The sequence below is a fragment of the Elgaria multicarinata genome, chromosome 13 (assembly GCF_023053635.1).
Source record: "Elgaria multicarinata webbii isolate HBS135686 ecotype San Diego chromosome 13, rElgMul1.1.pri, whole genome shotgun sequence".
NCBI lineage: Eukaryota > Metazoa > Chordata > Lepidosauria > Squamata > Anguidae > Elgaria > Elgaria multicarinata.
The window spans coordinates 4,456,878-4,484,730 of record NC_086183.1 but is presented as its reverse complement, the minus strand read 5'-3'; the positions used below and the strand labels follow the sequence as shown (position 1 = coordinate 4,484,730).

At 46.2% G+C, this 27,853-nt stretch overlaps 1 protein-coding gene across 1 annotated transcript in view; it reads left to right on the top strand.

Annotated features, from left to right (window-relative positions):
* Window positions 1-27,853, top strand: part of CSMD2 (CUB and Sushi multiple domains 2) — a 784,677-nt gene that overhangs the window by 700,508 nt on the left and 56,316 nt on the right. Inside the window, exons 47-54 of the mRNA XM_063140724.1 lie at window positions 1,726-1,914; window positions 3,359-3,505; window positions 7,773-7,961; window positions 15,873-16,058; window positions 17,112-17,306; window positions 24,195-24,368; window positions 25,503-25,676; window positions 27,435-27,608. Of these exons, the coding sequence (XP_062996794.1) occupies window positions 1,726-1,914; window positions 3,359-3,505; window positions 7,773-7,961; window positions 15,873-16,058; window positions 17,112-17,306; window positions 24,195-24,368; window positions 25,503-25,676; window positions 27,435-27,608 (1,428 nt within the window). The remainder of the gene's footprint in view (window positions 1-1,725; window positions 1,915-3,358; window positions 3,506-7,772; window positions 7,962-15,872; window positions 16,059-17,111; window positions 17,307-24,194; window positions 24,369-25,502; window positions 25,677-27,434; window positions 27,609-27,853) is intronic.

Genomic DNA, 27,853 nt, shown 5'->3' with positions numbered 1-27,853 from the left:
AATCTGCTGAATTCTGTGCATTTTAAAAAGAAAAAACAAGGAAAATCACATATTTGGCCGGCACACTGCAGACTGAGTTGGACTCCACAATGGAAAATAGTCCAAAGTTTGGGCGAGGCGGGGGGGGGGGTGTGAGCCAATGAAAGCTTGTTGAACTCTACCCCTCCCAGATGGATTCCTTTGACATCCTTACATAGGAGAAGAAGACACAGAAAGCAAGGAGAAAAAAGGCTAGGGATAGGTGAGGATTTCATTTCGGGTTGTTTTTAAATAAGAATTTACCAAAACTTTGTAAATTTCTTCATATATAGGGTGAGATATTATTATTTTTTTAAAAAAATGCAGAAGATAGTGAAACTGACCGATTTGGAGGTGGGGGAGAGTTATGAATTTCTTCATGCTTGGGATGGAAAGAACATGGGGTTTGAAGAATCCAAACGCTGAGAGAAAGCAAAACTGACAGGTTCATCCATCCCACAGGAACACCCATAGCTCAGCAGTGGAGCACATGTTTTGCATGACAAAGTTCCCGTGTTCAGTCCCTACCACCTCCACTTCCAGTGATAGGAAAGATCCTTCTCTACCTGAGACTTTGGAGAGCACTGCCAGGGACAGTAGACAGTAGTAGGCTGTTTGTTGTTTATTTGTTCAGTCGCTTCCGACTCTTCGTGACTTCATGGACCAGCCCACGCCAGAGCTTTCTGTCGGCTGTCGCCACCCCTAGCTCCCCCAAGGTCAAGTCCGTCACCTCCAGAATCCCATCCATCCATCTTGCCCTTGGTCGGCCCCTCTTCCTTTTGCCTTCCACTTTCCCTAGCATCAGCCTCTTCTCCAGGGTATCCTGTCTTCTCATTATGTGGCCGAAGTACTTCAGTTTTGTCTTTAATATCAGCAAATATTCTGACTTGGTAGAAGGAAGCTTAATACATCTACACAGGCTAGGGCCTCCAACCTTTTTGGACCCATGGGCACACTTGGGAATTTGTGGAACAGCTGTGGACATCACTACCAAATGCCTAATCAGTGGATTGCCACTTTGGTGTCTACTTGTTGCATCTATGGAAATTGGGACACACCTTATTCAGCAAAAAACTTTGATAAGGGATTGTCTAATTCAGCTAATTGCTGGCAGTGCAATACAGCTAATGCTTCTTTTCAACGTATGCTTTGGTAACGTTCAGTAGTTGTAGCATTTATGGTGGTGGTTATTAAACAGATTCATTTGTACTGGAACAGTCTTTAATATTTGCTGAAGTACATGCTCTTTTAAATTATCTATCTGCTTCTTGGAAATTAACTAACAGACAGCATAAAGGGATTGTCCATGACCTTTTAGGTGCTAGAACATTGATATTACACCATTGGAAGGATAAACACTCATCTCCTATGATGGGATAGGATTGAGGACCTTCCAATATTTGAACGGGTGGCATATAGATGCCACCTTCTAACAGATATATATTTGGATATTTGGTTTGGTTTGTTGACGCCAATGTGTAATTGCAAGAAACGTGTATGCATTCCTAGGTCTTCATTGCTACGTATATATACAAATACATATACGTATATTAAAGAGAACAACAGGAAAACATTTTTATAGGTTGGTGGAAGCCCACGAGCACTATGTGGGGAACCTCTTCATGGGCACCATTGGAGGTGCCCGTCTGCACTGAGTTAGGGATCCCTGATATAAGTAGCTGTCTTGCTCTCTTTTGCACCAATCAGTTCCTTGCCCAATGAACGAGGTCCTCGCAGACTCCATGGGAGTGATCCTGAGCCCGACCTTCTCAGGCAGCTACCCCCACTTTCAGACTTGCTCTTGGGTGGTCAAGGTGGAGCCTGAATACAACATCACCTTCACCGTGGAGTATTTCCTGAGTGAGAAGCAGTACGATGAGTTTGGGATATTTGATGGTGAGTAACCCGGATGGTTTGGGGGCAAGAGTTTTTTTGTTTAGTTTTGCTTTGTTTTGTGGGGAGAGCAGGCTTTGAACTGCTCAGGTTCCTGGAAAAGGACACCTAAGGAGGGAAGAGGTATAAAGGCTTGCAGAATTATGAACTGTGCAATGAAGAGTGTATAGGACCTCTGTTGCTCTTCCCATAATGCTAGATAAAATTGGCTGGCAGCAGAAAAGGAAGTATCCTTGTGAGAAAGGGTAGAATATAAATATAAGTAAGTCAATAAATAACTTTGGAACTCACTGCCACATGATGTGGTGGTGGTCCCTAGTTTATTTTATTTATTTATTTTATTTATTTATTACACTTATATACTGCCCCCATAGCCAGAGCTCTCTGAGCAGTTTACAGAAATTCTAAAATTGAGATAAAAATAAGTATACAAAATTTAAAAATTTAAAACACAGAACATATACACATAAAGCATTAAAAACCGTTAAAAAACCTAAACATGTGGGTGATTAAGATGTGCTGCCATATGCCTGGGCAAAGAAGAAAGTCTTAACCTGGTGCCAGAAAGATAGCAGCGTTGACGCCAGGCGAGCCTCATCAGGGAGATTGTTCCATAGTCTGGGGGCCACCACCGAAAAGGCCCTGTCCCTCGTTGCCACACTCCGAGCCTTTCTCGGAGTAGGCACCCGGAGGAGGACCTTAGATGTTGAACATACATTCTTGTCGGGAGAGGCGTTCCGTCAGGTATTGTGGTCCGAAGCCGTGTAAGGCTTTATAGGTCAAAACCAGCACCTTGAATTGGGCTTGGAAACATACAGGCAGCCAGTGCAAGCGGACCAGAGCAGGTGTTATATGGTCGAACCTTCTGGTTCCCGAAATCAACCTGGCCGCTGCATTTTGCACGAGGTGCAGCTTCCTTTAGAAAAGGGCAATTGGAATTTGCAACCAAATGGTGCAGCAGATAGTCCTCCTGGTCAGCCAGCAAGCCATGCCCCTGAGCATACTCATTCCTCATTGGGCTGTTTGGGCTGGGGGCGGGGACTTCCTCCGTTAAGGTTTTGTTTTTCCCTTTAATGCTTTGTTCTTCTGCAACCCTTGGGGTTCCCCTGAGCATGCTGACCCTTCCCTCTTGTTTCTCAGTGGTTCTATTCGGGCCTCAATCCTGCTAACATTACCAGAGGAGGTCCCAGACAAAGTGATTAGACTAACTTACAGAGGAGGATAGGTCTACCATTGAGTATTAGCCATGATCTCTAGATGGAGCATCCATGTTCACAGGCCGTATATTCTAAAATCACAAGGCCTAGAGACAAGCAAGAGGGGATTGCTGTTGCATTCTGGCAAAGTTCCTGAGCTTCTAGGTCAATGGGCTGCTGGACACTTCGGTCCACTCCAGCAGGGCTTTTCTAGATGTCCTTATGTTGTGTTTGTCTGATTCTCTCTGAAGGACCTACAGGCCACAGCCCGCTGTTGCTTTCTCTAAGTGGGAATTACTCTGCCCCACTAACAGTAACGAGCACAGGCAACAGAGTCTATCTCCACTGGTCCTCTGACCATGCTTACAGCAGGAAGGGCTTCAGGATCCGCTATTCAGGTGAGTAAGTAGCAGACACAGAAACGGCATGACGGCTGAGGTGTAACGCAATGATGGACTGCAAAATGCCTGCAATGTTTTGTTTCTTTTCTTTTTTAGCAGTCTAAAGTTATTAATAATACTCTAGCATCTGTTTCTCGCATACAAAAATAACTCAACCTGTTTTCTTTGCCTAATTCATTTTTATTTCCTCCTCTTTCTGTAGCAGGGACTGCTGTAAATTAAATGATATTCAATGATATATCTTGCACTATTAATTTTGTGAAATGTATTATTATTATTATTATTTGAATTGAAAGAATACAAATCATTCTAATGAAAAACAGAAAACAGCCTTTCCAATCTATAAGAGATGCTGTGTGAATAAAACCAAGAGGCATTATTTATTCTGGATCTACTAATCAGGGTTTAAAACAATAGGATTTTGCAAACACAAGCTAGAATCAGATTTTCTAGTTGTCATTCAAAAGGTACCACTGTTTGGACTATACAGTCCTAAAACATAAAGGGCAGGGCCAGTGCCAGGCTTTTTTGCACCCTAGGCAAGGTGAGCTGCTTCCCCCCCCCACTGTACCCCCCACCACTCCAGGTAGGTGGAGACAGGCGGGGATGAGGCCACATTACCTATCTCTCGCCCGGTCCTCCTGGCTTGGCGGGACACTGCGGTGGGGTGGGTGGGCGGGCAGCTCCACGTTCCGACTTCTGGCGTACCCGGAAGTCAGAACGTGGAGCCGTCCGTTCCCCCCCACACACCGTCCCAGCTTGGCTTTGGCTGGGAGGCCCAGCCGAAGCCAAGCCAGGAAGCTGGGTGAGGGCAGTCAGACGGCTCCACGTTCTGACATCCAGCGCGTGCCGGAAGTCAGAAAGTGGAGCCATCCGCCTGACCCCGCCCCCGGCCCCCAGTGTCCCGGGTTGGCTTCGGCTGCTGGGCGGGCGCCCAGCTGAAACCAAGCCAGGGACACTGGGGGTGGGGGCGGAAGGCTTCGGAACGGCGCGCCTGGAAGCTGCCCTCACTCAGCCAGACCGGCTCTGGGAGTGGGAGGGCGACTTCCGGGTGTGCCGTTCGGCGCCCCCTTACCTTGGCGCTCTAGACAGCCACCTAACTGGCCTCTATGGCAGCACCGGCCCTGATAAAGGGTGAAATCCAATAAAGCTTTCCTGCTGATGCAGTCGCTTCCAGCAGCGGAGTTGGGGTGGGGAGATGGCATTCTCTTTCCCTGCCTTGGCAGGCCCTTGTGCACCCTCAAAATCTGCTGTGGAGTTCATGTACCATCCAGAGCAGAATTTTGGTGGTGTTCAGGGGGCTGCACAAGGGGAGGGGGAAAGATGGAGAAAATCCTGTGATGCAAGTGGATTTCTACTTGTACAAAGTTGGATTCCCCCTGCCCAAACCTTTTGGAGACAAATATTGCAGGTTATTTCTTTATGACAAAAATCCAAGGGGTCTCTTGTTAAACAATATCTAGCCATTAATAACAATTATTGTTCTTGAAAAGAGCATCATAATCTTGAGTAGTACTTACTCATAGCTACATAGCTAAAGTATGCAAAAGTAGGTGGCATTACCTTCTTGCTGTTGGATCTTGGCATCATGGGAGGGGTGGGGGCTATAAACTGGGACTTGGGAGATCCGGGTTCTAGTCCCCACTCAGCCACAAAGCTCACTTCGGTGACTTTGGGCCAGTCAGCCTAACCTACCTCAGAGGGTTGTTGTGAGGATAAAATGGAGAGGATGAGGGTTATCTAAGTCACCTTGGGTTCCTGGGAGAAAAAAGGCAGAGTATAAATGTAATAATGAGTACATAGGATATTCTGAGCATATGGCTGTTTCTTTTTTGTACCTCTGTGATATGGGAAAAAAACCTATATGTTGTCAGAGTTGTTTTTGTTTGTTTGTTTTTTGGGGTGGGGGGAGGAAAAGGCAAGGAATGGAATTTCCCAGAAGAGAAAGAGTAACTAGTTCCACCATTATCATTTTCAATGTGTTTTATACTGGTCCTGGTTTCATATGTAGTTTAATTACTCTGCCTGTATAAAAGCAATTATCGAGTGTTTGGCAAAGACTCCCTTAAAATTAAACAACTCATTCTTGGAATGAAGAAAATTTTAATTACTTAATGAAAAGCAATCAAACCCAAGACAGGGACATGTATAAATGTGTCATAAATAAGTTAATGCTGTTATTCTCTAAATGAATGAATTAATATTTAATTGGCAGAAATTATGTTTAGGTTTCATTGCTGAATGAACAAGGGTCGCGTTGTTCCTTTGAGAGTTTTGGTGTGGGCTTCTTTACGTTTGCGGCCCGCCATGGAGAGTACGTTGCACCTCAAAAACTCAGAAAGCAGGAGAAAAGAAGGGAAAGGGAGGCAGAAAGTGACCCAGGTGGGAGTGGGTGGTGGGCAGGGGATTCATATATATTTTTCAAAATTAAAATTTTGATTGAATAAAGTTGGCTCAGAATAGCAGAGGTAAGATTGGAGAGCAGCATTGACCAAGGGTGATGCCACAGGCAGAACACAGCAAAGTCAAAAGAGAAGAAAAGTTCAGCTGTGCACTTACTTTGGCTCTAGAACACAAGTCTCAGCTGAAGTGGGCTGATTCGGCCCAAATCAGTCCAGAACTGAAGCAGGTTGGCTCCAGGCTGATTTGGGCTGAGTCAGGTCAGCTCCAGACCCCTCCATCGCACAAGCCGCCTACTCTTTACCTAGACCCGTTGTGAGTGCCGCAGTTGTCCACACCTCTTCAAGGGCGTTGTCATTTTTTAAAGGGAAGGGGTAGGGGGCTCACACAATGGGGGAGGGGGTTCATGCAGTGGGCAGAGGGGGCTTGCTCAGCAGGGGGGCTCAGTGGGAGCCCAGGAAAGCCAGGCGCTAGCCGTCCATCCAGCCCTTCAGATGTTTCAGTAATTTGGACATCCAAATCTCACTCTGGATCTGGATTCAGATTGGGTCAGATCCAGGCCAATTGAAAGGCTCTGAATCAGCCTCTGAAGCTAGTAGAGGGGTCCGTGCACAGCCCTCAAGAAAGGCAAAGGGTCCTGTAAACAACAAGAGCAGGTCCCCCAGTTGCTCAGATTAGGGATGGCTTGCTGGATTTCCCCGGAGACCCCGACTCAGTTTGCAAGCCAAGCTGTGGACTTTCCCCTGAAACCTCGGAACTTTTTTTTAAAAAATCACCAGTTATTCAAATTGTGGCAAAATTTGCATAATTTATACAATTTGAATTTATACAATTTTATACAATTTTTGGCTGTAATTTGCTTAATTTGTGCAAGTTGAGGTGATCATGTGCTTTATTTTGTGCTAATGTATGGCACAATTTGTGCAAATTAAGCAAATTGCAGCCTCAACTCAAGTCAATGTCATAAAATTTAAAAAGAAAAGAAAACACAATCTGCTAGCCAGCCCACTTCGCGGATAAGCGAGTCAGAGTCTGGGGGTGCTGAGCTGTTGAAAGCTTGGTGACCTTCACCCCCCCCCCAAATAGATTCCGACATCCCTAGCTCAGACTAGTAAGCAACCCTGCCCTGGGAGGGTTTCTGGGGTCTGGAACTGTCACCCCACTCTCTCCATTTTGGTCAAACTTGAGTAGTGGTGCACAGGCCAGATTGATGCCTGGCATTACTCAAAGCACCAGTTCAAGATAACCAAGATGGGATCTTCAAGCTCTGACCACGCGGAGGCATTCCAGTGGCCAGCTGAGGTGCGCTCTCTTTTTCTGAATTAACACTGTAGGCCCGCTCACCTTTACACTAAAAAAAAAGTACTTTTTTGAATGTGTAAGAAGAACCTTCCTTAAAAGGAGCTAACCTTCTCCTCTTCTGCAGGAGCCCCTGTTCTGGGCTTGCCTCGTCTGAGGGCAGATAATTCTGAAACTTCTCTGCATAGGAAATGATTGTATCATCACAGCTTGTGCAAGTTGGGTGGCCACCACCAACTCGCCAAGAAAGGGCACAAAACATGATGGCTTTGTTGTACAGCTGTTGGTTTACACAACTGCAACATCACTAGCACTAGGGCAAAATGGGATACGATCCATGTTGTTTAATGTGTGACCATCAGGTGGCATTGGGGGCAAGGCACACGTCCTTGAGATGTAACCCTCAACCTCAGTGGCCTGCGGGTCCTGTGACCAGTGACCAGGGGGGTATGGCTTTTAAGGGACAGATATGAGTTGAGGTCATCCCACTTTCTCCACACTTCTTTCCATGTAGTCTCATATCTTTGAGCATGTGCACGTGTGTGTCCCCCTCCCACTTCTCTAGCCCCTTATTGCAGCCTCCCTCCACCTCCTCTCCATGGCTCCATCCTCAGCCACACCGGCCTACAGCCAGGAAGCACCATCCGGTTTGGTTGTGACCCCGGCTACCGCCTTGTCGGCCACAGCTCTTCAGCGTGTTCGAGGCACCCGCAGGGATACTTCCGCTGGAACGAAGCCATTCCTCTATGCCAAGGTGTGCATTCATATAATAATTCCCATTGTTTATTTCAGCTTATATCTCACTCCAAGAAGTCTTGGAGCGGCCAATTCCAGACTGGGTGTTATACTGCAAAAAGTCAGGATTTGTAGCTGAAAGGCTAAGAGCCTTTCTGCACAAGGCATCAATTGTGTGCTTGTGATTCCTCACTCATGGTAGTTTGTGAGCACTTTCATCCTCCAAGGCCTCTCACGTTCTTTGCAACCATTTTAGCAGGGGATTTTCTAACAAGGAAATTCTGGTATTATTTGTGAATGGCAGGAAGAAGCCTAGTGTAATTGTGCAATCCTGCTATACCACAACGCCACCTAGTGCTTTACAGTTGCCATTTGCATAAGAATTGATTTATGGAAAAACATGAGTCACCATTTCTATGCAAAGATGGACACCTGCTGGGCACTCGCGGAAGGGTCAGGTAAGGGCTGTGGGTTTGTGAGTGGGTCCATGGGCTCATAGGCAAGTCCGGGGGGAGCAAGTAGGGGCAGTGGCTCGCTGAGCACCCTGGGAAACTAGTCTGAGGCAAGTCCATCCATCCCTAGTCCTATGGCCCCCAGTGGATGTGGGCAACTCCCCCTCTTGAGGCAGTAGACACTGCTATGAACTTGGGAAGGGGAATCCAAGACGGAACCAATCCCCCCCACACACACACACACACCCCACACACACAACCACAAATATAAAGCAGCACAGCAGCTGCTCTTCTGAGGTTGAAATATCAACCTCGGAGGAGATCTGGGGGAGGGAAAAGGGGGGTAGGAAGGAGGGGAGGCCAGGATCCTCTGAATCCTAAAGGCTCTTTGTCAGACATCTCGCACGCAACAAGGTAGGTCAGCTAGATTTATTTATTTATTTATTTATTTATTACATTTTTATACCGCCCAATAGCCGAAGCTCTCTGGGCGGTTCACAGAAATTAAAACCATAATAAAACAACCAACAGGTTAAAAACACAAATACAAAATGCAGTATAAAAAGCACGACCAGGATAAAACCACGCAGCAAAATTGATATAAGATTAAAATACAGAGTTAGAACTGTAAAATTTAAATTTAAGTTAAAATTAAGTGTTAAAATACTGAGAGAATAAAAAGGTCTTCAGCTGGCGACGAAAAGAGTACAGTGTAGGCGCCAGGCGGACCTCTCTGGGAAAAGCCTTGTGAGAAACGGCACGGGGTTAGCACAAAACTAACTCCCTCTCCTCCTCCAAGCACTGACTGGACGCAGACCAACTTAAATTCAGGAAGGGGGCTGCGTGACGCACCTCCTTCAGACTACACCCTAAAAAATATATGTAAAAATAAAACTAGGGGGCATCTACCTGTGAATGGAAAGAAATGGAGGAACAGGAGGCATTTCCACCCCCATCCTACTACTCCTACAAGAGGCAATCCCTTAGGACGGAAGCATTTTTTTTCTTAAAATGAGGGCGAGAATGAAGCCATGTTTATCAAAGTTATCCCCCGACAGATGGTATCAATTAAAGTGAAATCAAAAACAAATTTAGAGCTTCCTCCTCAGCTCAAACCTTTTGAGGGAAGCCAAAAAGACTTTCAATAAGCCCAAAGTGGTTATTCAGCCATCCAGCCATCTCTCACTCGTCACCAGCTTTTTCTTTTCTTTTCCCCCTTTAATGGGATTCAAAGTGAATCTGAAAGTCCCTCCTCATGCAAATCCTCCAGATAACTGAAAGGGAAGCCCAAAAGTGTGTCTACGGGATCAGTAAAATCCCATTGTGACATAAAAAATCACTGGACCTCAGATCCAGTGAGGTACTGGTTCCTCTCCATTCAGCCCTGGTTAGGCCTCATCTAGAGTACTGCGTCCAGTTCTGGGCTCCACAATTCAAGAAGGACGCAGACAAGCTGGAGCGTGTTCAGAGGAGGGCAACCAGGATGATCAGGGGTCTGGAAACAAAGCCCTATGAAGAGAGACTGAAAGAACTGGGCATGTTTAGCCTGGAGAAGAGAAGATGGAGGGGAGACATGATAGCACTCTTCAAATACTTAAAAGGTTGTCACACAGAGGAGGGCCAGGATCTCTTCTCGATCCTCCCAGAGTGCAGGACACGGAATAACGGGCTCAAGTTAAAGGAAGCCAGATTCCAGCTGGACATCAGGAAAAACCTCCTGACTGTTAGAGCAGCACGACAATGGAACCAGTTACCTAGGGAGGTTGTGGGCTCTCCCACACTAGAGGCCTTCAAGAGGCAGCTGGACAACCATCTGTCAGGGATGCTTTAGGGTGGATTCCTGCATTGAGCAGGAGGTTGGACTCGATGGCCTTGTAGGCCCCTTCCAATTCTGCTATTCTATGATTCTGTGATCTTTAATCAACTGTTCCCGATGAACCATCCACCAGTTGTCTAAGTAGGGCAGGGCTGCATAGTGCTTCCTCCTCATGAAAAAAGGAGAGGCCGGAATCTAACAACAAAAGTGGGATGAAAGCAGCTCCTTTGAGCGGAGTGGCAGGATCGGGTGCTATGGCCCAGGCAGCACTAGGCTGGGGTTGCTGTGGCAACCGCAACTCTCCAATACCGCAGAGAGCGATGCGTTAAAACCCACCGGCGTGAGCGCATCTCGAGTACCTGCGAAGGCAGGAATTAATTATCGGCATCTCCCGAAACGAAACATCGTCTGATTTTTAGCTGCTGGAACCCCAAGGCAGCTAAGCGATAATGTGTAGCAATTATCCTCCTGCCATTCCCAAAGAGCAGACTTGCCCTGAAAGGGCATGTCCCATTGAATAATGCCGGCTCTTGAGCCACTATAAAAAGATTTTTTTAAATATCAAGTGGTGATACGTGCCACTTTGATGGGTCAGGGAAGTTCCGGCAGAGCCGCCTGGAGCTGTAGTGAGAACACCGGGGGGCCCAATCGCTGAGGAAAGGGACCCGAGAGGGAAGATTATTCCGAATTTACTCGTTGATACCAGAGCGGGGTTGAAACGGCTGCCGGGATTCAGTTTTCCGTTTTGCTGCTTATTGGAAACGCCCTAGATTTTTCTGGATTCTGTCATCTCACTTGTCGGTTGAATTGTAAAATGCACTTCACTGTTGTTACGTTACCAGAGCCGGCCCTACCATGAGACGGAGTGAAGCAACTGCCTCATGCAGCAGGTGCTGGGGGAGCAGGGAGAGGAGGCAAGGTGGTGGCGGACGTAGCTGCATGGGCCCCCTGCCCTGCTATGGGCTCCTGAAGTGAGTCCGCCGCTCTCTGGTGCAGTGGAAGGTGCTGTCCCCTGCCAGTGGGAGGGAAAGTGCCGCCTTTTTATTTACCTCAGGCAACAAAACATCTCGGGCCAGCCCTGCTAACCAGTGGGCTCTCAAGCACCACAACATTTCATTACTGCTAGGCAAATACTAGTCTGAAAAATGCACATTGGCTGTTGTGCTGTTGTCATGAACACTTATTTGCCATATAAATGCAGAGCTAAGGGAAGCGTGACGCATCATGGTGGACTGGGGAGTTGTGGTTTGTTTAAGGGCTGTAGCAACTGCCATTGGCCACGGTGGCTGGGGATGGTGGGAGTTGTATTCCAATCAATTCAGAGAGCAGTATGTTGGGTAAGGCTGGCTTAAACCGACCTCCCAGAATCCATCACAATCCGGCATTCTGATACTGGGTGGAGGGGAGAGAAAGGGGCAGAGGGAAGAGGGAAGCCCTCCTTTTTATGCCTCAGTGATACCGCAACCCCAGGTAAAGGGGGGAAGGAGGACACTGGAGAGGTGGCAGGAGCGCGGGAAACAGATGGGGCAACAGACAGAGTGCTTAGTTGGTCTGGGGGACTTCTCTGGTTTCCCCCTGATTTCCCATGGGTTTGCCCCTTCCAAGAAGCAACTGTGACCCCAACGGTAGTAGTGAGAACTTTGGGAATACAAATAACCAGGCCATTTATGATAGATCTTCAGTATTTGGGTGAACCCAGTAATAATTGTATCAAATATTGTTCTCTGGAACTGCACATGTTTTTACCTCTAATTCTCATCTGTTTCCATATTAACCTCTGCGTATATTCTCATAATGCATACTCAAACATATATATTCTCTCAAAATTTGTAGTTATTATTATTATTATTATTATTATTAATATTAATATTAATATTTATTTATAAAGCACCATCAGTTTTCATGGCGCTATATTTACATATGACATAGCCCAAGAGAAAAAAAAATCCGAGAAACCACTCGCCACCAGAATATAAATTCATGCAGTGTCAGTACTGAATGGATAAAACCATGGTCCTTCAACCACCACCACCACCACCCCAGCCCCCATAAATCCAAGTTCTGATTGGAAAGAGAGAGGAGGAAAGGGGAAAGCGTGGATTAGAGAAAATGACTAATTATACTTAAGTTTCATTTAGGTGGGGTTAAGCTCAGTGATGAGTGTTCTCCTTGGGCCCCATTGAACCTGAATTATTTGTTTAAGCCTAGACTTCCTTCGAATTGGGCCAAGGGGGGACACCTGTCCACTAGCCAGCCCTCCCCGACATTTCAAAAACTTACCCTCCTGCAGGGATCTCCAAGGGACAGGAAGAGCCAGCAAACGAGGATTCATCCTTAAGGCCTGGATGCTCCTGCACATGGATGCTCTCTGTAGCATGCGCTACTGCCAGGAAGCATGCAAAGTGTGATACCAAATGCTTCCTGGCTCGGCTGCTGTCCTAAGTAATAATGACACCTTCCTCTGTTATGGGGAGTTTGCAGATGCCTTCTTGGTTATTCCAAATCTAAGTCCCGTTTCCAGCTTGGTTTCCTTTGCACAGCTGATAAATCCTACCATTCCAGGAGTAGTTTCCCCCCTGCTGAAGACTGCAAGCTCTCTTTCTAAGATCAATATTGACTCAGCCTTCCCCTCAAATAGCCCATGTGTTTTCGTCCTCTCCTTCACTCCTGGAGAGCAGAGCTCTCAACTGGGTATCACAGAGCAGCTGGTGATTTTATTACCATGCTGGAAAAAAACCAGGTTTCTCTGTTCCATGGTGAGACTGTAAATAAAGACTCCCATCGTACTCTATGCTGCTGGGGTAGGGGGTGGGGGTTGCACATTTTGCACACCAGGATGTCATTTGATGCAGAAGAACACAGGAGGCACCTCCAGCTTGTTTGATGGACCGTTTGCTGAATCCAAGAACTTGCAACAGAAGCCTTTTCGGCCTGACCATCTGCGCTAAGAGTGAGGTGGATGGAAGTCCAGGGCCTTCGTTAGTGGCTAAATGAGCTCTTTGGTGAACTACATCTGGTCTGGGCAGGCCTGCATTAGGGCTTAACTAGGCTCTATATTGACATAGGATTAATAGAAATTCTCCAACTGGAGGCTGCAACAGGATGACAGAAGCAAGATGCCAGCTGTTAAAAGATGGTTAATTAAAATGTGGGATGTCACAGTCATGGAGCAGATAGCCAATTATATTATACTGAGGACGGCCGACATTTTTACAGTTGCATTCAAGTAAAATGGTGCCCTTTTTATTTAGTTTTGTTTTTTCTGGGGGAGGGGGTTTAGGTGAAGAAAAGAATATGATTTGGTATTTGGTTTTCAGAACATTGTAAAAATGTTTGGACTAACGTAACAACTCGAGGGGGGAGTTTATAACAAACTGAGAACATTTAGTTAACTCATTTTGTTTATATATTTAACTATAAAATATAGAAAACAAATAGAAGCATTGCAGTAGATTTTACAGTTCACAAATATCTGCAGAAATCAGAAATGGAGTAAGGACATTATGCCTAAAGGTACTTGGTGGGGTACACCCAAGATTCAGGAATTAAAGATGTGCAATTCTCCCTCGTTCTTTCCATGCCACATTCACCATGGTGCTTCCAGAGTTCCGCTTTGCCACCTTCCAAAGGGCGTAGCTGGTGGATCAGTCTAAGAGCATCAGCACACGAGGGGAAATCGAGTTTCCTTCCTGTTACTTCTCCGCCCCCGCTTTTGCCCCTCATTACTTCCTCTTTCCTCCCAGAGGGGAAAGAGGAAGTAAACGACCACGTGGCCCCATTCAGGTGCCATTTTTATCATGCCATTTTTCCTGCACACAGCAAGAGATCACGGCACATACCATTTATATATATAAAAAAGTCAAATTAAAAGTCAAATTAAAATTTTTCCAGAGCAAATTTTGCTCTGGAAAAATGAGTGTAAGAAGTGGGAGGCACGTGGGAGGCAGACAACACGGTCTAAAGGATGCATGCACATCTGTGGGCAGTAGCAAGTGAGCGATAAAATGCTCATCTGATGAACCTCCAAGTTGATTAAAAATAAAAATAAAACTCGTGGCTACAAATGCAACCTGTGAATCTAGATCAGACGTAGGTCCAGAAGTACTCCTAAGACTAGGGCAAGAACACAGAATGGAACTCATGCAACTACATCTAGGTCAGAAGAGCCTCCCTCCATCAAAATAGATAAACTGGCTCCAGCAACTGGCCTAAGGATGCTAAATTGCAGAACCAATCCTTCAGGCCTGGATTCAGGTACAGCCAAATGCCACCATCAGCTTGGCCCTGGTGCATACCAGGGTTGTTCCTGACCTGTTTGGTCTAGAGGTAATTCCCTAGGAGCAGTATAGGCTGCTGGGTGGATTGCACAGATGGGGTGCACCCCATGAACACGTCCCCATGTGCAAAAGGCCCTGTGTGCAAAGGTCCAGAGGGCTTGGAGAAAAAAATAGATGTGAAAAGATGGCAGGTGCTTTGGGGGCAGTGAGTGAGCTGCCTATCAGGCCCTCCCGATTGTTTAGATCAGAGAACACCTGAAGGTTAAAGAGATTGTAGGACTGGAGCTGGAAGGGGTGAGGGTTTTCAGCCCCCTCACGTTCTGCTTGCTGCCGCGAGTGCTGTGTGAAATTGGTATTCATTGCAACTAGCTGTCTAGACGCCCAGCCTTGCCAGAGGATTTGCTGAGCTCCTTAGTGGCTGAGATGACATACACGCAATTATCATCGTAAAGCCAGGATGCGACTGATGACACTCGGGTCGGCCAACTGGATCTGTTTGCGCAGGGCCCTTTGCATCCTGGCTACCATTTCATTTCTTCTGAAATTTCAATGGCTCTCATGCCAATTTTGTCAAATGGGAGGGGGTGGGCTTTGGCACCATTAAGAGTGTTTGTGTGCATGCATGTAACAGAAAGAGGAGAAAGAGAGATTCAGAAGGCTCTACTGTAAGGAAGCTTCATAATCTGCCACAACCAGTGGTGAAATTAATTTGACCTTGGGGCCAAAGGCTTTATGCAGGCTTTAAAACGTTTGTTTATTTTTTTATGACAATTCTATACCACCCAATAGCCAAAGCTCACTGGGTGGTTCACAGCAATTAAAATCAGAAAAAACATAATAAAATACAATAGCTTAAAACTACAATATAAAAGTACAAGCCAAAAATAAAACGGAGCAGCAACACAGAGATTTAATGTACAGTAATTGATTTAAAACAACAGAGCTAAAAGACTAAAATGCCTGGGGAAATAAAAAGGTCTTCACCTGTCGCCAGAAAGAGCACAACACAAAAATACCCGGGGAGCCTCTCTGGGAGGCTCATTTCACAACTGGGGTGCCACAGCAGAAAAGGCCCTGTTCTTGGTAGCCACCCACCTCACTTCCTTTGGCAGGGGCTTCTGGAGAAGGACCATTGAAGATGACCTCTTTTTTAAAAGACAAAAATTAAAAGGAGAAAAGGGTAAGATGCCTCCCCATCACAATTGTAAGCCCCTCCCCCCCACAGTTAAAGAGGTACCCAAAATAGCAGCCTCTGATTCACCAGTTGTACACGAGGTGTCAGATTGGGGACAGCCATTTCAGTCCACCCTGGATCAAACTAATTAGAGAAGCAAGTGCCTTATGTAAGGTTGTGGCAATAATACGTCTCCCTATTTTCTTCCCAGCTATTTCCTGCGGAGTTCCCAGAGCACCAAAGAATGGGTTCGTTTTTGGCAAGGAATACACGGTGGGCACCAAAGCGGCCTACCAGTGCAAGCCGGGCTTCCACCTCCAAGGCCAAGAGGCTTCCAGTGCGGAGTGCCTGCCAAGCGGGCAGTGGAGCAATGGCAACAACCCTCTCCCATGCGCGGGTAAGTCAGGCCCACCTGGGGTCCCTCTTGGTGGTCGTTTCCCTTTTGAGCGCTTGCCACACAAAGTGCAAGAGGGAAATGAGGGTGAGGTGGTTGCATCTTATGGACTCCTCAGACCAGTGAGTAGGAATAAAACCTTCATATCTCAACAAGGGTTGCTCCTGGAAAAGATCGAGATAGATAGATATATAGATAGATATATATGTAGCAAATTTTACGCTCCTTAATTTTGTACTGGGCATCTTTTTTATGAGATTAAAAATAATAGAGTTATTGTGAGAAAACTGGATTTGGGGCACCATTTTCCAAGATGGCGGCCATTACGATCATTTCCCGAGATGTTTTTATTATTATTATTATTTATTAAAACATTTGTATCCTGCCCTATTATCACTGGGATCTCAGGGCAGTGTACAGATAAAATCAGAATAATATAAACATAAATAATTTATACAGTTAAAAATGTATTATACTGTTAACAAATTAAAACCAGAAGGATTTTTTTTAAAGCAATAAAACAATTAAAATCAATTAAAACTAGGGGGGAATTTAGCTCTTGAAGGCTTTGATAAAAAGCCATGTTTCAATTTGGAGCCAAAACGAAGCCAGTGTTGGCACCTGTCAGGCCTCCAAGGGGAGGGTATTCCACAAGCGGGATACCACAACAGAGAAAGCCCCTATATCTAATTTTAGATTTCACACTTGTGTGACAATGAGCATGATTTGACCACAAATTGACGTTAAGCCACTCTACAGCTCGAGCGAATGTTCATGAAGCCCCTTCTGCTTCACTGCACAAGCTTCCTCATGGCTCAGTGAGTGCCCGCCGCAGCTGCAAACCCACCCACCCTGGTCCGTTCACACCTTTAATCTTACATAAATGGGGCCTTTACAACCTGCATGTATGCAAGGTAGACACAACCCCTAGGTCACCTGGCTAGCTATTCTCAGCTGTAGTGTTGATATTCTGTTCCACCCAGATGGATAGCTCCGAATGTTCTTACCGGTAACATGTTGTTTTTGTTTTGTTCTCTTGGCATGGCTGGTGTTCAGCGGTCAGCTGCCCTGACATCGGCAGCATTGCTGTGGAGCATGGCAGATGGAGGCTGATCTATGAGACCCAGTACCAGTTCAACGCCCAGCTGATGCTAATCTGTGACCCTGGCTACTACTACATGGGGCACCGGGTCATCCGGTGCCAGGCCAGCGGGAAGTGGAGCATAGGAGAGCCCATGCCAACCTGCAGAAGTAAGCTGGCTGCCATCATGATGTTGCTGCTGCTAAAGAGCCAAAGATGGCCCGTGTTTAGGATGATGATGGTGGTGGTGGTGGTGATGATGATGATGGCTGCTGCTGCTGCAAAGTTTATGAATGGTACAGATCATTTCAGCCCCCAAACAGCACTGTTCCAGTGACATAAAGAGCATGACACATCAACAGCTGCCATCACCTTCTGGGGGGGAAGTCTTGCTCTTTCAACAAGAGAAGGAGAGGGAGGGAGAGAGAAATGACTTTTAACTTTGTAAGTCTTGGACTATTAAAAAAAAAATCAAGTTAAGCACCACTTTCTGAAGTTCCCCCATACACTGAAAATTAGCAGAAATGGACCACCTCATCTTTCTGCCACCCACCCACCCACCCTGCAATGGGAAGAATGGAACCAGTTACCTAGGGAGGTTGTGGGTTCTTCCACACTAGAGGCCTTCAAGAGGCAGCTGGACAAGCATCTGTCAGGGATGCTTTAGGGTGGATTCCTGCATTGAGCAGGGGGGTGGACTCAATGGCCTTGTAGGCCCCTTCCAACTCTGCTGTTCTATGATTCTATAAGAACCTGTTTGGCATGCTTGAGTAATTCTCCCCACCCAAAGATCTCCCTAGATTTAGGGTTCCTGAATTACTTGCTCTTGTTCTTGGATCAGTTAGCGATCCATTGTACTTCCATTTCATATTTTTAGAATTTATTCTGAGAGACTGTTGTGCATGCATAGTTTGTTGTCATGGAGGGATGTCATAGGCACCCGACCACATCCAGGAGTCTGGCGGACTCTCTTGTGCCCGCCCCCCTGCACCCAGGTCACTGAGCCATGGCGCATTCGCCAGCCTGCTCTTCGAGTGCCTTGCGGCTTGGGAACCTCTCAGCACCTTCTCGCCCGCATCTGAAGCCCCCCATTGTGCACAACAATAGAAGGTCTGGAAACTGCACATTTCCAGAGCTGCGTAAATGGCAGCTGTAAAGGCCCCATTTACACAATTTCTGGAGCCACCATTTCTGTGTGCGATGGAGGCTCCAGAAGGGGGCTAACCGACCTGTAATTTCCCCAAACTACTTGATTCCATTTTTTAAAATTGCTGTTGCATTGGCCATCTTTCAGTGTTATGTTTTTTTAAAAAAAAAAATCATAAAATTAGTGATATTTCTTCCCCAACTCCAACCAATCTGGAGAGTAATTTCTTATTCACCTTTGCCCTAAATTCCTTTTTCTAAATTCTTCCTCTGACCTTCAGTTGCTTGCTGCAAACCTCCCCCACTTTTTTTTTCTCTGCAGGCATCTTGGCTTCCATATCCAGCTAAACTATTCACTTAAGCCTTTTATAAACCTTTGGCTTCCTGAGCAAACATTCTGGCTCATTTAATCCAATTAATTTTTTCTTCTAATTTCTACTCTGACCTTCTGTTGAATACCCTGCCGACCCCATAATCTCCTCTTGAGTTTGCTGCAAACCTTTGGCTTCCAAAACAAATATCCTGTCTCTAATCCTGCCAAATATCTAACTAAACTTTTGACCTCTTGTTTGAAACTCACCAATACAGCCTCAAGAAGAACATAACCCAATCACCCAAAAACCAAAGTATATACAAAATTGGGAGACAGTTCTGTTCCTTCAGATTCCCTGACAGCTTAACTATGCACACAAGTGCATCTGTGCATTCATTATAATGCTGTCCGAAGAGTAATGCCGTCATTTCATCAGCATTCCTTTTTGCTCAGTTTTGTCATCGACATGCAAGACAGGGCCTTCTCAGCAGTGGTGCCTAGGTTGTTGAACTTCCTCCAGTTGTTGCTGTTGTTGTGCCACAAATGTACATGGCACTGTACAAAGAGCAAAACAATAAAACAACCCCCTGCCCAAATGGCTGATGATGTAAAAATGTAAAAATACAATTTAATATTTTAAAAGGGGAAGGAACAAAATTGGAACTCCGTTTTCAAGGAGAGATACCAAAGGCTTTAGAAAAAAGAAGAGTTTTCCACTGAGTCTTAAAAACCGAGATTGAAGGAGCAGTCCACAGATACTCTGGAAGACAGTTCCAGGAATATGGAGCAGCTAGAGAAAATGGACGAATTTGAATGAGAGAACAGACAAACCTCAAGTGGGTCAGAAGCAGGTCTTTGAGGAGCAAAGGTCCTGGTAGGAATATAATGAGAGATAAGAGCAGAAAGACAAGAAGGGGCTGAATCATGTTTGAACAAGGAGATTGTATTGTATCCTAAAGGGGAAAGGGAGCCAGTGAAGGGACTTCAAGAATGGAGTGACATGGTCAGAGTGGCGGGCCAGGTCAATGACCTCAGCAGTGGAGTGCTGGACAGAAAACAGAGAGTGAATGTGAGCCGGGGAAGACCAGTCAAGAGAAGATTACAGTAGTCAAGCCAAGAAATGGACTAAAATAGACTTTTTTCTTTCCAACAGATGATTTAAGACTTCCTTTACCATTAGGCCTTTTGCAATGATTAAGAGTTTAGGGTCGCCCTTTGCTTCGGTTTGCTGTGTTTCTGGTAACTCTTAAATTCTTAAAGGAGGCCCAGGCCAGATCCACACCAAGCAGGATATAACACTTTCAGAACAGTTTGAAAATGGTATATGCAATGTGTCCTGGGCCCAAACAGTTGTCAAAACTGTTATAAACTATTATAAAGCAGTAGTGTAGATCCTGCCCCAAATTCAAACATGTCTGAGTCTGAATGGGAATGGGCGAACTCGCCCCATCCAATTCACCGGACACTTGCTCCACCACCAATGCCACCATCAGGCCAAGTGAGCTTCTTTTGAGCAGTTGGAAGCCATCCACCCTCACTCGAGAAATTGTACACTTCCCACCATTGCATAAATGGCAGAAGGACAAGCCTCATTTACGCAAGCGTAAAGGTGCGAATGGAGCATATGCACCTTCACTCTCATGTAAATGTGGCCTTTAAGGCCGCCATTTACACAACAGGGAAAATACATTATTTATTTATTTATTAAATTTAGATACTGCCCCATAGGCGCCCACAGAACTGTTCATGAAACTCACCCCCAACTTAGCCATCTATGGAATTGCTTTACTAAAATATTGGAGGGGGGGAATAGTCTGTCACACACCCACACCAAGCTAACAAGGGCAAAAAAGTTGTGACAGTTGTCTTGTAAATCCTGACAAAAGTGTTGTGTTTTATAGCGCAGCATTCATGAAAGGTGCCGTTGCTTCCCGCCACACATACACCCCGCCGTCACTTTTTAAAAACATGGCTTCAGAGAAAACGATCTTTTCACCCTTTTCACAAGAACATTTTGTGCCTGGCTATTCCAGTCTTCCCAGTTTTGTGTCATTGGATGACTTTGTGGACAGGCTTTCCGCTTCACTCTTCAAACAAATTTCGGAAACTGAGCCATTTCTAAGGTTGGTAGGATAAATGAAGCCCAGCCGAACTCTGAAGCAGAAATACATTCTAAATTTAAAAGCTTTTCATGAGCAAGACATCCGCTAAATGGTGAGAATGCCTGCAGAAGAAGAGCCAAAGGAGAGGTGAGTCTTCGTCTAATGAGCAGCTGCAGCTCCATCTCCCAAGTTGTTTGGGTCTGGACTCTGGAGAAGGTGCTCTTATTCCCTCCAGCGCTACGCTGCAATTCACTTGTGTGTCTAAACCTGCCGTATTCAAAACGTTAAGTATGTTTTGCAACATACATATTTCCATTACTTCCAAAGTGCAGCAGAGCTACGGATGCAAGAACTCTTGGTAAAGAGACACTAGACTTTGGAGGACAACCGTGAGATGCAATGGAGTTTTTACGCAGGAATATTTGCACAGTGGAGACTGCAGTGCAGGCTGGTGGATCCGGACCATGGAGAGCTCCTTTAGACTTCCGACTGTTTGTTTGCTTATCTTTGTTTATCTTTATCGTTCAAAGCCATAGATCACCACAATTCCAAATGAACAGTAATATTAAAATGCAATAAAAAATAGACTAGTATAAACAGTACACAGACAATAGAATCATAGAATAGGAGAGTTGGAAGGGGCCTACAAGGCCATCGAGTCCAACCCCCTGCTCAATGCAGGAATCCACCCTAAAGCATCCCTGACAGATGGTTGTCCAGCTGCCTCTTGAATGCCTCCAGTGTTGGAAAGCCCACAACCTCCCTAGGTAACTGATTCCATTGTCATGCTGCTCTAACAGTCAGGAATTTTTTCCTGATGTCCAGCCGGAATCTGGCTTCCTTTAACTTGAGCCCGTTATTCTGTGTCCTGCACTCTGGAAGGATCGAGAAGAGATCCTGGCCCTCCTCTGTGTGACAACCTTTTAAGTATTTGAAGAGTGCTATCATGTCTCCCTTCAATCTTCTCTTCTCCAGGCTAAATATGCCCAGTTCTTTCAGTCTCTCTTCATAGGGCTTTGTTTCCAGACCCCTGATCATCCTGGTTGCCCTCCTCTGAACACGCTCCAGCTTGTCTGCGTCCTTCTTGAATTGTGGAGCCCAGAACTGGACGCAATACTCTAGATGAGGCCTAACCAGGGCCGAATAGAGAGGAACCAGTACCTCATGTGATTTGGAAGCTATACTTCTATTAATGCAGCCCAAAATAGCATTTGCCTTTCTTGCAGCCATATCGCACTGTTGGCTCATATTCAGCTTGTGATCTACTACAATTCCAAGATCCTTCTCATTTGTAGTATTGCTGAGCCAAGTATCCCCCATCTTGTAACTGTGCATTTGGTTTCTATTTCCTAGATGTAGAACTTGGCATTTATCCCTAATAAATTTCATTCTGTTGTTTTCAGCCCAGCAGTCCAACCTATCAAGATCACTTTGAAGTTTGTTTCTGTCTTCCAGGGTATTAATTAAAATAGCATGTTAATATCACACAGCAATAAAATTAAATTAATTAAAATAGCATGTTAATATCACACAGCAATAAAAATAACACAACCCTTCTCCATAAATTAATGTGAGGGTAGAGTATGATGTTTCGCCTTTTACTTTCTGGCAGCTAGGGCAAATTTTGCTACCTGGATCATAATATATACATCACTGCCTGCAAGCAATGTATAAATCTGATCTAGAAAAGGTCTGTTTGACAGAGAGCTGTGGGTATGATGGAGAAATTTATACCTTGTGGATTAATACAGGGGGCAGCATAGTAAATAGTGTTCAATATCCTCAGCTTCACCAGACTCACAGATGCAGAATTGTTGATGAGTTGGGGTATTGTTAAACCACCCATCCAAATAAGCAGAGGGCATACACTGGAGTCACAAAACTCTGAAAGCCACTTAAGAACACGAGAAGTGTCATGCTAAATCAGCCCAGCACTCTGGTCCATCTAGCCCAGCACTCTGTTCACACAGTGGCCAACCAGCTGTCAGCCAGGGACCAACAAAGCAGGACACGGTACAACAGCACCCTCCCACCCATGTTCCCCAGCAGTTAGTGCGTATATGCTTACTACCTCTGATAGTGGATACTTGCATAATATTGTTCCAGATCAAATGTTGTTTTATATAATGGATACCAATTTAAATATGGCATTTGTGTGATAGAATACGGGTCCCACCACTGAGAATATAGATGGATTCTTTCTTCAAACAGCTGTTTAACTCTATTGGAAGAGAAGGGAGGCAGAACGTCCATGCTAATTCCATAAGTGTGTAGAGTGCATGTAACAGAATTTAATCAAGAACTTTGGGCTGGTGTTTGCAGTTGTTCTAGAAGCATTTTTTAGACAGACACAAATCATTCATACGACAGCTTCAGCCAGTACAAGGTAAGTGCAGCAGGAGCACGTTTCTATAGAGAATGTCGAGAAAATTGACTGAAACCCGGAGCAGATTCACTGCCCCACTGACAGAAGTCACCAGCCTTCACTGACACACACACACACACGCATACACGTGCACACACAGAGATGTGTGCATGCACAGTGTTTGTGCTCCCTGCCTGGGTATACAAGAACCAGAGGGTAGGATTTGGCGCTGAAATTCTGGCTGAGAACAGGAAAAGCACAGAATATGATGGTGATGGGGAAATTCAGCTTCTTGTGGAGCTCAGCTTTTGTTTTCAAAGAGCAAGTTGCTAGCCCTCATGACTGCTGATATCTCCTTGAAAGTGTGTGAGCAATGTCCTGCTGAAATCTGAGAAGTCAGAGGAATGACTGAATAAGATTTCCAGTGATCAAAAGGTCCGTACATAACTCCTTGCCTCTCCAAGGCAGTCATGGATAAGGGCTTGCAATCAGCTTGGTGAACCACAACTTGAAGGAGTGTCTCACACCCTATGAACGTGCCCACACACTTCCGCCCTTAGAGAAAGCCTTGTCCCTTGTTCTACCCCCATCTGAGGTGAGGTTGGTGGACATGAATGACAGGGCCTTCTCAGTGGTGGGTGGGCAGGCAGGTGCTGGAGTTCCCCTCTCCATATGCCTTCTGATGACCACTAAACATGTTTTAGTTCAGACTAGTTTTCCAGGAGCCTGTGCCTGAACAACTCAATGCCTGACTGTGTGTGTTATTTTATAACTGCTTGCTATTTTTTTGCCCTTTGGGCTTGCTGGTTTTTATCATGTTCCGTTTTTAAAATTGATTTTGGTTGTTGTTTCAAAGTTCATGAGCTGCCTTAGTGCTCTCTTGCAGAATGGAAGAATATGGCATCCATGTTTTAATGAAGCGGTACATTAAATTAACTTGTGCAAGCATTGAATCAAGGCATCCTTGGATGGTCAAAGTTTGCTTGCAGGATGCTTTCATTCTGCTTCTAATAATACAGACCATGGACTCTGCTCTGTGATCAGTGTTCCTAACTGTTGTTTATTTCTCCCTTCCAAGTTGTTTTGGGCTTCACTAGATACCCTAGGAAGTGTTTTTCTTTTCCCCCTCCAGTCATCTCCTGTGGAGACCTGCCTGTGCCATCCAATGGGAACAGGATTGGGACCTTAACCACCTACGGTGCTACTGCCATCTTCTCCTGCAATACCGGGTACACCTTGGTGGGCTCACGTGTGCGGGAGTGCATGGCAAATGGCCTCTGGAGCGGACTAGAAGTGACGTGCCTAGGTGGGTGTTGAAGTAATACTTTACAGACAGTTCTCAAGCCAATGAGCAATTCTGTTCATAACCCCACTTAGATGGTATTTCTGCAATCCAGATTTGTGGAACATTAGAAGTAGGGCTCTGAGCTTAAATCAAAGCAGTAGATTAATCAAATAAAACATCAGTTGATTCATCTGTCGGGGCCAGTTTTAATCAGTTGGACTCTGTGGGTTAAGGGCATCCTTGTTTGTTTTTAATTCAGCCCTTCTTGTAATGGGATCAGTAAAAGAAAATTCTATATGTGGCTTTATGGGCCTGTTCACATGAAATGCTAAGCCACCATGATTAGTGTTGGGAAGTGAACCACAGTGGCTTAGCGTGTCTTGTGGGGGGAGAAAAACCTGACCGCTGGCTAATAAACTACCCTGGGTAACCCACCCACCCCTGCAGTGGAGTTAAAGCACACTCAGGTGGCTTCCTGTGTCATCTGTCAGGATCTCCAGTGGTTAAAACGGTGACCATAGAGTCTGCTGCCCAGAGCAGCTGCATTGTCTGGCAACACTCTAGCCGGCGCAGAATTTCTCAATGTTCGAAATGACCCGGCGCCAGTTACAGGTTCTGAGCAACTCCATTGCAACTGCAATAGTTCCTGGGCTACATGGTCACAGTGGTGGGAGGACAACAGAGTAACCATGGAGTGGGGAGCAGGAAGTACACCATGCAGTGCTGCACAGTCCCCAGCCAAGTGACTGGCACATGGATCATGGTTTTGCTAGCTCTCCCCACTCCACAGTTCCCCTAGCGACCTTTTCCCCTATAGGCCCAATGACTCCCATTCAGTCCCTTGCAGTTCAGGCAGTACTAGGCAGGATGTGAGCCACACTCTGCTACCAGGTCCTAATGTCAAAACCCAGTTCCCAGCTCCATAAACCCACTCCCAGGCATTGCAACAACACTCACTTTTTCCTCACCAGCTTCACATGGGTTTCGAACCCAGCTTTTCTTGGTGGGGGATTTCCAGTGACACCTGTGTGCATTTGCCACGTCTATAATTCAGGACTCATTTGGTACAGGCTCAGAGGACCGTATTCTGCCTTGGCATAACTAGCAGCTCTGCCTGATGTCTTTTTCCCCCCTTCTGGTTTGGACTCTGTCCAGCGGGTCACTGCGGTGAACCTGGCCTCATCGTCAATGGTCAGATAAATGGTGAGAACTACAACTACCGGGGCAGCGTGGTGTACCAGTGCAACCCTGGCTTCCGGCTCATCGGGATGTCTGTCCGGATTTGCCAGCAAGACCATCGCTGGTCTGGAAAGACTCCTGTCTGTGTGCGTAAGTATGTGGCTGTCTCTATTACAGAGTTGTGTATTATTAGGGTTGTGTGCGGCATGCAAGAGCGTGGCTGTGCCAGCGTGTGCCTCGGTTGCAGCATCTTTAGATGTTCAGGGGAGAAGTAGGTTGTGAACCCACTAGAGAGTGGGGAAATCATCTCACCGGAAGGGGACAGGATAGGTACTTCGCTCTATTGGTATGTGTGGAAGTAAAGTAATGAGCCAGCAAACCTCAGTCTATCAGTAGTGTCTGTGGGAACTAGCAAAATCCGAAAATAGAAAGGGTGGGGGGTTGTGGTGTGGCGTGTGTGGCTAGCATCCCAGTTGAGATGTATGATACAGAGACAAGACACAAACTCTTGTCCTCTATATTCTCTCTGCAGTCACACGCGTGGGATCTGCACCTGCGCAGAGCAGCATTTTGGGAACTGCGAGGCTTTCGAGAGCCTCCTCATCTCGCCATTTCATGGCCTGTGGCGCTGGAGGGGAGAGAAGCCTATTATGACTCTCTCTGGTCCTTCCAAAAGTTCCTCCTTGTTGCTACTCTTTAAAAGCTATTTTACATCTGTTTCCATCTGTTTTTCAGCTCCGTTTGTTACCATTTACTATCCGGTGCTGGCCAAGCCGACACTGCCCCACCCAAAACTTCCCCTTTCCCCCCTGAAGCAGCAGTGACCCCCCAGGCCAGCCACCACTCCTGCCATGGCCCAGCAGGGAGTTGGTCGCTGCTGCAACAGCTCCTTCATGGCCACCTGTGGCTGTTTCTGCCGCAGGAGCCACTGAGATGCATGTTGGAGTGGGCTGGTGGGCTGCAGAGGTTAGCGGGGTGGTTAGCGAAGCATAACCACTCCGCATGCTGTGGTTCCATGATTGTGCGGCAGGAGCACACGAAGTATTTGGCAGTGACTACCCTGCAGCCTCGCCACCCTCTTCCACCACACATCCAAATAGGGCCAGTGAGTTGGGTTCTGAAAATTCCCCGTTTCTAGCATGGGTGGCTTAATGATCAATGTACAGTAGCCTAAACTGGAGATGGCAGAGAGGTAGAAGCCTGACAGTTTGGTTTTGCCATCCTTCCTTATGACATAAATCGAAAATCAATGTTTCTCCCATCCCTAGCAATAACAAAGTCAGGCCTCATCTACATGAAGAAGGGTATTGCACTATGAAAGCTGTATGAAAGTGGTATAGAAAAGGCAGGAGCCACACCAAGCAGGATATAGCACTATGAAAGCAGAATATGGTGTGTGTCAGTGGGCCCCAACAGTTGTCAGTGCACTTCAATACTGCTATAAAGCAGTAGTGTGGCTCCTGCCTCTTACATACCACTTTTAAAACACTTTCATAGTGCTATATCCTGCTTGGTATAGATGAGGCCTCAGACAGAGGTGGGTTATATAAAGAAGGGCTGCTGCCTCCACCCCCACCCCCACCCGGTTAGCCTGAATTCCCTGCAAATCCTTGAATATCCCCCCCCCAGTGCCCTCTGGAACAATAGCTGAAATGGGAAGGCAGTGGGGGGGTGCAGTTTGCTCAGTCCTTGTGGGTCTTCATACCAACAAGCACAGCACACAAGAAAATGAAGAACGGGGTGGTTTGGGCAGGGATGGCTTTGAAGGAGAGTCGCTCACTCTGAGAGAGGTGCTTGAGAATATTTGCCCATAGCCCCTTGCTGCATTCTGCTCTCTGCCTGAATGCATCCCCATTTCAGCCAGACGATAAGAGGGGGGTGAATGACATCTTGGCTTTCTCTATGCAGCCATCACCTGCGGTCACCCAGGCAACCCAGCCAACGGCCTGACACAGGGCAACCAGTTCAACCTGAATGACGTGGCCAAGTTTGTGTGCAACACTGGGTACCGCCTGGAAGGGTCATCCAAGTCCCAGTGCCTGGCAAATGGCCAGTGGAGTAACACCTTGCCTGTCTGCCGCAGTAAGTCTAACCCTCCCTTTGCGGGGGGGGGGGGGGGGGAATCCCCATCTCTGAGCTCTGAATGTTGTAGGGCTCCTGCAAAACCCTGAGTGTTCTGCAGCTCACAGCAGCATCCTGTAGAGAAGAATGGAACCACCGTTGCTGCCATTATGACCTTCCTCTCCATGCAGCGTAGCAGGGTTTGGAAAGAGAGAAGGCGCCTTTAGACATGCTAAGCTGAAAGAACAATGATAGTTCAGCTTGAC